This window comes from Homarus americanus, unplaced genomic scaffold, assembly GCF_018991925.1.
Source record: "Homarus americanus isolate GMGI-L3 unplaced genomic scaffold, GMGI_Hamer_2.0 scaffold51859, whole genome shotgun sequence".
NCBI lineage: Eukaryota > Metazoa > Arthropoda > Malacostraca > Decapoda > Nephropidae > Homarus > Homarus americanus.
Window position 1 is genome coordinate 12,704,063 of NW_024711292.1, and position 10,187 is coordinate 12,714,249.

The window sequence follows — 10,187 nt, forward strand, 5'->3', positions numbered from 1 at the left end:
ATTGGAGTATTTTTGTCATTGAGGAACAGAACCTTATTTTTCCCATAATTTCTTTTATTCATCCAACAAATTGACTCATGAGTGTTATTCATAACGTTTTATGATATCTGAATACAGTCGGCCCTTCACATACGCGGGTTTAGCATTCACGGATTCGCAAATACGCGGATTGCCCCGCCAGAGGAATATTCTGTACATTGAAGTAATTGAAGTTCATTCAAATAGCGTGCCATTCAACTCGGGCGCGGCACCGAACACGGGACACCGCCCGCTCCCGCAACCTCACACACACACACGCATAGCTCTCCCTCACTCAGTCAGTCTCGCTGTAACCACACTTGTGTTGACATCAGCATTGTAGTTGCAAAAATATTACATTTCCGTGAATGTATTATATCAAGCACAGTATGAATAGAATATCACTAATATAAGAGTATTTTAACCGAAAACTACTAAAAAAACGAGTAACATCTCTTGAACATCGGAAGGTTAGATAAAGTCTCTTGTGTGAGAAGTGAACATGTATGGAGGTGGTTCTAGCCAAGGCCTTGGCTATAAATTATGCCCAACTTGGCAGCCCAACTAAGTCGTAAATTGTCACTTGTAATGAAACTATAAATGTTGTGATAAATCATCACAATTCTTTAATGTGGAAAATATAATATAAAACTATAAAATAAGAAAAATAAAGAGAATATGTGGGTGTGTTATGGAATAGGTTTTTCATTGTTTTTTGGCAATTTTGACTTCGTGTAGGTCAACATCGTGTTTTTGGGTCTTCATGATGTTTTCTTTAACATAACTCCTGCATTGTTTAAGGAATATGTGTAATTTCAATTTCATTATTCTCAATTACATTTAGGAATGCATCCCTTGTGATAACCGGGGTATTCCTTTACTGCTTAAATTACGTTCCAATTTATTCACTCATCGTCTTGAATAAAGACGAAAGCTAAGGTGCTCCTTTGTTTCCCTTTTTCCTGTGTGAGTTTATTAAGATTTATCTTATCCACGTTTTCATTGTGGATCTACATGACATACTATAGGTAGGGTTCAATAACACCTGCCTGAGCCATGCACAGTTCAAAGTACTGTATTGGCCTCTCCATTAATATATCTGGAGGAATGAAAACTCAAATGAGTCTCATTTGCTTTTCCCTAGTGTTGTGGACATTTTATTGCATAATCTCATAACACAAGATTTTGTGTGTAAGTGAATAGACAGATTTTTACATGATATCTACCAGATACTCAGTATTGTCTTGAATTGGTTGTCCAATACCCTGTTGATTCATGGGTTGTTGCCCCATAGCCTGTTGGCCTATGTTCTGCTGGCCTATTGCTTGTCCCATAACTTGTTGACTTTGTCCAGCCATCTGTGGCCTTATCCCTTGCATCATGATGATGTGTTGCTGTTGTTGCTGCTGATGCTGCTGCTGGTGCTGGACTTGCTGCTGCTGTTGAATTCTTACTTGTTGCTGTAATTAAAAAATATATATTAAAAATGGAATGAATAAAGATGCTCCATAATACTACAGCAGTATTGATGATGTATGTACGATACGTTAGGCACGTCGCTATGTGAGAAGGAGAAGAGTCAGTCAAACTGCGACAAGCATCCAGTAAACACTATTTAACATGTGTCCTTTATTATTTGGTGTTCACTGTCCCATTGTCATAACATATTTTTGCCTGTAAACTGTTGCAACATTAAATGACTAACCATTGCAAGTGTTTCATGAAGACCTCAACATATTATGGTGCAAAAGTTTAACCAATGTGTGGAATAACCTTGCTGACTATTCACACACTTCATAACGCTCTCACCCCATCGTCATAGATCCCACTTACTCTTCCAAGAAACTCTACAGCCTTGCCGAAGCAGCAGAAATTGTGGGATTGGATGAACCATGTCACCCAGCAACCCAGATGCCACACCACTCCACTCATATTTCAAGTTATGAGGATACCTGTGCACAGGTTCTATCTTGAAACAAGGCTCGGTGATCTGTTGCTGAGACACCGCTCTGAGAATCATCAGTACCTGTATTGAATTCAGCTCCCAAACCCAACTTTATGCCATCAATTTTCAGTTCTCAGACTTCTCTCGTAGTGGCTGAGGTCCATATGGATGAGACAGGCATATCTGCTACTCCTCATCACCTCTCCACCAGCCATCCTGGTACTACAAGAATTTCAGCAAAATACCACAGAAAGTGAGACCTCTTTACTAACTTCATAACCTAATTCTGAGTCCCAGACACTCCAACAGACGTCAGCTCATGCTGGCACCACCTCCTCAGAGATGCCGACTGATGCTCTTCTGGAAGTATATGGTGACGAGACCCCAGCTAAAATAGAGCTGGCAGCTGGGACACCCTGGCACAGGGGTCACTTCTATGGATCCTCCATGGGGAGCTATCTCCAAAGGTTAACTCTGGTGTGGGTCCACTGGATGGGTCTACATCTGGGTTGACTGTGGCCACAAAGCCACAGACACTTCATTCAACCTTGGGGCAGGACAGAAAAGCCCAGTCCCACACAAGCCGCTTCCCCCCCCCCCCTCCCCCTCAACAGAGGGACCCTAAGAAGCTCATGTCATGGTACACTCCCAGTTCATTCTTCAGGCTTCAACACCCAAACTATGCCTAAGCCTAAATGCCTGTTGGGAGCCGCACACTTGCGTACCCTTACCGTATATCTCGGCTTATAAGACGGAATTTGAACATTAAAAAAATCTGCCCAAAGTTAGGGGGTCGTCTAAACCACCAAGTATAAAATTATTACCTCTTAGATATTGTGGTTTAGTGTGTCAAGAGTGGTGATGGAAACATCGTAAGCCACTCACAAGGTCTTACCACTAATTATTTTATACTGAAACTTATGTTTGGCAAGCTGGATTCAAATTAAGATTACCGGTATATTAAAATAATAAAAATGTATTATAAACCTGTCTAACATACCGTAAAAGAGAATTATACCCCTGTAATAAACACAGCTATCATCACACACCCCTCCCCACGCCCCCCCCATTTGCCAGTGAGTAGACAAGAAAGGGAAAGTGACCGCGGATTGGGCTATTTTTAGCCGTGGAGGTGGTCAGTAATGCATATCGGTATATTTACTGATAATAATACTTATCTCCTATAAATAATTAATTTAAAATTTATTTTTTTACAAGGAATATTCAGTAAATGACTGCATTAATTCTTGAAACTACCGACAGTTAAATACAGACGCTTAAGTGACGTCACTAGTGTTTACACTACACCAGCTGGTAACATTTGATGCCATTACTTGAAGTGAATTGGCCATATTTTAAGTAACTAACCATAAATAAATACAAAAAGTAAAAAAAAGATCAAAAGTGAGAAATAATATACTGTATGTATGTTGTGTTGTCAAAGTTAGAGGAACAATTCAAACTGCAATTGTGTGTAAATGAGGCAGAAAGTCAGGTCAGCGCTGAACCTGGGACTTGGTCACAATTTTCGTGATGCCATATGGCAGCAGGGTCTACCATTAGACAACACATTATGCTTCCAATATCTTCCCAGGCGGTAGTATCTACCTGTTTGGTAGCTGCCTACTACCTACACAATTTTTAGTAATATTACTTTGATACATGATAAATTAGACAATGAAAATAAACATCAAATTTAATTACCAAGACGCTTCCCATTGGCAGCTGTAAGAAGAGGGGAAGATGGGCTATTTTTATCCCGTCTTTGTGTCTGAAGTAGCCAGTAATACCATATATTTACTGATCATAATACTTATCTCCTATAAATAATTAATTTAAAATTTATTTTTCACATAGAATATTCAGTAAATGACTTTTAAATAAATAAACAAATAATTCGGTAAATGTATTTCAAGTAAATGGAAAATAAGCAAACAAATGTTATTTACCACCACCCTTCCCTCTGGCTCAGGGTGAGATGGAGGGGAGATAAAGAAGGCTATTTATAGCCCGTCTTTGTGTCTGAAGTGACCAGTACCCTAATGCACCATAAATAATTCATTTAACATTTATTTTTTGTATATATATTTTGTTGTATATATATATATATATATATATATATATATATATATATATATATATATATATATATATATATATATATATACACACACCTAGACCCCGACTTACGACGGGGTTAGGGACCCAAATCCAGGTCGTAAGTCCGACATAGAAGTAAAAAATAAAAAATAAAAAATCTACAATGAAATACAGTACAGTAAAAGTAATGAATAATGATGAATGGATACAGTACAGTGAAAGTAATAAATAATAAGGAATGGATACAGTGTGACTGAGCACTTAACCTTTAATGTAGTCAGCTGAATGCACATGGGGCCCCCATAATTTTCTAATTATACATGGAGACTACATTAACTGGAAACGTTTCAGTATAGAAAATGCGTGTGTCATTTAAAAAAAATTTATTTTTTTATTTATTTTTTTATTTATTTATTTTTTTTTTATCTATATCTGAGACGGTCGTAAGTCCACGTAGTCGTAAGTCGGGGTCTAGGTGTATATATATATATATATATATATATATATATATATATATATATATATATATATATATATATATATATATATATATATATACACACACACACACACACACAGTATTACCCCGCCTAACGCGGTTTCACTTAACGCGTTTTATCATATACGCGGTGCCTCGCCAGAGCTGAACTTTCACTTAACACGGATTTTTTCCACATATACGCGGTGAGTGTCCGGCTCCAGACGCTATTTTTAGATTTGCCCCACCCTGCCTGACTGCCTGTTTTAGCTCATAAAATTCATACAAATTACCCGGCCAGAATATAATTTACATTGCTGGAATTCTTATAATTTGGTGATCATTTTGAATATAAACATCATATTTTTGCATTAGACATACAAATTTTAGATAAAAAATTTTCTCAAATTAACTATGTTATCTTTTGTGCAAAATATATGACATTTATATTCAAAATATTCCTGGTCTTACAAGGAATCCAGCAATGTCAATTATATTATCCTAACTTTAGTTTGAGGTATTATTTATTAAAATTTAGTGGTTATCCCACACATCTCCTTGGGGCGGTTGGTGGGGGGTGGGGGGGAGGGAGGGACCGACCGACCATCTGTTACCCTGTGAAGAATTATTATTTTTTTTTATTAACTGAAGATATTTGTTTTCGCTCATAAAATTCATACAAATTACCCGGTCAGAATATAATTTACATTGCTGGAATTCTTATAATTTGGTGATCATTTTGAATATAAACATCATATTTTTGCATTAGACATACAAATTTTAGATAAAAATTTTTCTCAAATTAACTATGTTATCTTTTGTGCAAAATATATGACATTTATATTCAAAATATTCCTGGTCTTACAAGGAATCCAGCAATGTCAATTATATTATCCTAACTTTAATCTGAGGTATTATTTAATACTAAATGTTAAAAACCCTGGAAGGGAGGATTGGTGGGGGAGGGTTGGGACTGACCGCGCGGTTGGAAGAGGGGGGGAGGCAAGGTGGGGTACTTTGATTGACAGATAGTGTTGTGAAGATTATTATTTTTTTATTAACTGAAGATATTTGTTTTAGCTCATAAAATTCATACAAATTACCCGGTCAGAATATAATTTACATTGCTGGAATTCTTATAATTTGGTGATCATTTTGAATATAAACATCATATATTTTTCATTAAACATACAAATTTTAGATAAAAATTTTTCTCTAGGTAACTATGTTATCTTTTGTGTAAAATATATGACATTTATATTCAAAATATTCCTGGTCTTACAAGGAATCCAGCAATGTCAATTGTATTATCCTAACTTTAGTTTGAGGTATTATTTATTAAAATTTAGTGGTTTTCCCCCAAAAATTTCTCTGAGAGGGAAGAGCCAGTGAGTGTAGTGTGAGAGGGAGTTGAGTCCATTATTTGAATGGACATTAACTTGGCGACTGTATTTCTCTTAAGTATTAATTGTGTGCATGCACCATCATAAAATTAAGATGTTATTTTTACTACAACATAGGTATGTGCCTTCAAAAAGTGGAGTTTGGGGGTCAGGCCGGTTTCTATTGGAATTAATCCCATATGTTTCATTTAATTTACTTAGCAGATTCCTTCATGGACCTCTGGTTCAATTGACCGCGTTAAGTGAAATTGTGACATATATATATATATATATATATATATATATATATATATATATATATATATATATATATATATATATATATACATATATATATATATATATACATATATATATATACATATATATATATATATACATATATATATACAGTCTACGCGGAAGGTTAAGGCACACCATGGGGAAAAAATAAAAAAATCATGTTAAGGCAATAAAAAAATGAAAATAACACTCACCCACCCCTCTTAGTATTTTGTTGTGTTTCCCTTGCTCTTCAGCACCTCTTTCAGTCGTTGTGGAACACTGTCTGCAAGGTTTTGCAGGTGCTGTGGGGTGAAATTGGCCCACAGTTGCTTAATTGCTGTGGTGAGCTTGGGGACGGACAAGGTGTCGAGGTCACATAGGCGACGTTTCATGAGCCCCCAAAGGTTCTCAATAGGGTTGATGTCGGGGGAATTGCCAGGCCAGCCCTTAAAATATGAAACCTGGCAATCCTCCAACCACTGAGTAACCGACTTGGCTGTGTGGCAGGGAGCACCGTCCTGCATGAACACGACAGCGCGTGTTTTCTCAAACGAGTCAGGCAGAAGGTCACAAAAGCTCGAGGTACACACCCTGGTTAACTTTAATGTTTTTTTCAAGCACAACCAACTCACCAACACCGTAATAAGTGAAACAACCCCATACCATCACTGAATCAAGATGCTTGACCGTCTTGACGGTGTACCTGGGGTCAAGCGGGTCAGAGTCTGGCCGGCGGTACACCCTATCGTGACCACAACCACTCACTGTAAACGTGGCTTCATCACTCCACAGGACGTTCCTCCAATCCTGAAGGGACCAGACACTGTACTTCTTCGCAAAAGTGATCCTCTTCTTCTTCTGGGTAGCAGTCAGCAGGGGCTTACGGCGTGGTCGGTAGGCGCGATAACCGAGATCGTCATGAAGAAGCTGCTGCACCGACCTTAAGGAGACGTGACCAAAGAGTCCGGGGTTAGCTTGCTTTAATTCCCGGGCCATGAGCTTAGGATTAGCATTAACTTGCCTAGCAATCACCTTCCTGGTTTTAGGAGACGTAAGCCGTGGTCGCCCAGACCTGGGTTTAGGGGTAGGCAACTCTTCCTGGCTGTTTGCCTCAAACCCCGAGATGAATCGGTACACTGACCGGCGGCACACACCGGTTAATTCAACTATTTCAGTAACTTTATGATTAGCCTTGTATAAACCAATCACCTGTGCAATATCCTCATGCTTAGTAACTCTCCTGGACATCTTAAAGACCCAGAAATCACACGATAAAGCACTGTAACTCAGGCGTAAAATCACGGCACGTGGCGCTCACATGGGTACAATAACCTCCACCCACGCAACCTAAACAAAGACTGAGCAGTTCCTGCTATGTGACAGCTGTCGCCTACGGGTTCCAGATGCCGTTAGAATTGTGACTAAATATTTCTGATCAAAATTTATCCCTATCTTGAGGGTAAAACGATTTGTGCTAAAAGTGAAGTCACAGCCCAATTTGTGCCTTAACCTTCCGCGTAGACTGTATATATATATATATATATATATATATATATATATATATATATATATATATATATATATATATATATATATATATATATATATATATGTATATATATATATATATATATGTATATATATATATATATATATATATATATATATATATATATATATATATATATTTCATGCTCCCAGCGTGGATAAGATGAATTTGTCCCGTTAGTTAGGTCCCTCAAGCTTCTAAATATTAATGTTGTTTTCAAGTATGACTCAACCATTACCAATATGTTAATAAGAAATAGCCCAAGTTTGAATGTAAATGGAAGTGTTTATTGTATTCCATGTAGCCAATGTAATTGTAATTATGTAGGTCAGACAGGAAAAACACTGCAGCTCAGAATCAAACAACATAAGTATAATATCAGAACTGCATCTGAAAGCAGTGCCTTGTTCGTTCATGTTAGGAATAATAATCACCCCATTGCTTGGGAAAAAAGCTTAGAAGTATTCAAATCATCTTGTGTCACAGAAAGACTTCTGGTTGAAGCTAGTTTGATTAAGGAATTAAAATCAATAAACCTTAGTGATGGTCAGTTCAAAACTGATATGTTACATAAATTTATTTGTCAGTGGCCCAAGGTTGAAAATGCTTTGAAAACCTTTGATCTTGATGTATGACAGTTATTTTGTGGGTCCCTTTTTTCTGACCTGACCTGTCTAGTCACGTCACCACCCTTCTCTTAAGCTCCTCTACGGTTGTGTTGGTGTGGGGATTAGTGGATGTCATCATTATGACCTGACCTCATGTTTTTAGGTCACCCTGTATATTTAAGCCTCTCTCTGTCCATGTAATCTAGTTGCCTCTGAAGATGTCTTGAATAAAGACGAAAGCTAAGGTACTCCGTTGTTTCCATTTTCCCGTGTGATTTTATCAAGAATATATATATATATATATATATATATATATATATATATATATATATATATATATATATATATATATATATATATATATATATATATATATATATATATATATATATATATATATATATATATATATATATATATATATATATATATATATATATATATATATATATATATATATATATATATATATATATATATATATATATATATATATATATATATATATATATATATATATATATATATATATATATATATATAAGAACGTAAGAACATAAGAATGGAGGAAACTGCAGCGGGCCTATTGGCCCATACTGGGCAGTCCCGTTTACACCCAACCCCTATTGCTCATATAAGCATCCAACCTATATTTGAAGCTATTCAGCGTATTCGAGTTAATGATGATATTTGGTAACTTGTTCCATTCATCCACCACTCTATTTCCAAACCAGTGTTTACCTATTTCCCGCCTAAATCTAAATTTGTCTAATTTAAAACCATTGTTACGAGTTCGCTCCTGGTTGGATAGTTTGAGTACCTTTGTAATGTCCCCTTTGTTTAGCCCTGCCTTCCACTTGTACACCTCTATCAGGTCGCCCCTCACTCTACGTCTCTCGAGGGAGTGCAAATTAAGATGCTTTAACCTGTCTCTATACTCAAGGTTCCTAATGCCTGGGATTAGTCTTGTCATTCTCCTCTGAATTCTTTCCAAGGATTCTATATCCATTCTGTAATACGGTGACCAGAACTGAACTGCGTAATCCAGGTGTAGTCTCACAAGAGCAAGATACAGTTTTAGGATGACCTCGCTAGTCTTGTAACTAACACTCCTTTGTATGAACCCAAGTACTTTATTAGCCTTGTTACGAGCAAAAACACTTTGTTTACTTGGCTTAAGGTTCCTACTTATCATTACTCCTAAAATCTCTCTACTTGATCGGTTCTCTATGGCATCGTTGTTCATCTGAGTATCTGGTTTCCCTGTTTACATCTCCTATACTGAGTACTTTACATTTTATGGGCATTGAATTTCATCTGCCATTTTTCAGACCATTGAAAAATTTGTTTGATCTTCCTGTAGTTTTGCCACGAGTATAATCCGTTGTCTTACGTCCTATTTTTAGTGTCATCAGCAAATTTACTTATATTTACTGTCTATACGTCCTCTATATACGTTTATGTATATAATAAACAATAATGGTCCAAGTACTGAGCCTTGAGAACTCCACTTGTGACGTTGCTCCAATGGGACTTAGTGCCGTTAATGCTCACTCGCTGTTTCCTGTCCTGTAACGACGCCCTAATCCATTTAAGGATGTCACCTTTGATGCCATGTGCTTCTACCTTTCTAAATAGTCTTTCGTGGGGGACTCTGTCGAAGGCTTTGCTAAAGTCGAGATATACCACATCATAATTGTGCCCCTCGTCCACCGATTCGAAAACTGATGAAAAGAATGTTAATAGATTAGTTAGGCAAGAGCGTCCGCTTGTGAAGCCATGCTGGGAATCATTGATCAATCTGTGCTTCTCCAGGTGATTT

General features: G+C 36.8%; 1 protein-coding gene across 2 annotated transcripts in view; it reads right to left on the bottom strand.

The window, feature by feature from the left end:
* Positions 1 to 368: 368 nt before the first annotated feature.
* LOC121879453 (uncharacterized protein DDB_G0285291-like) overlaps positions 369 to 10,187 on the bottom strand; it is a 69,462-nt gene continuing 59,643 nt past the window's right edge. For both annotated transcript variants that reach the window (XM_042386131.1, XM_042386200.1), the window contains exon 5: positions 369 to 1,478. In XM_042386131.1, the coding sequence (XP_042242065.1) occupies positions 1,230 to 1,478 (249 nt within the window). In that variant the 3' untranslated portion in view covers positions 369 to 1,229. The remainder of the gene's footprint in view (positions 1,479 to 10,187) is intronic.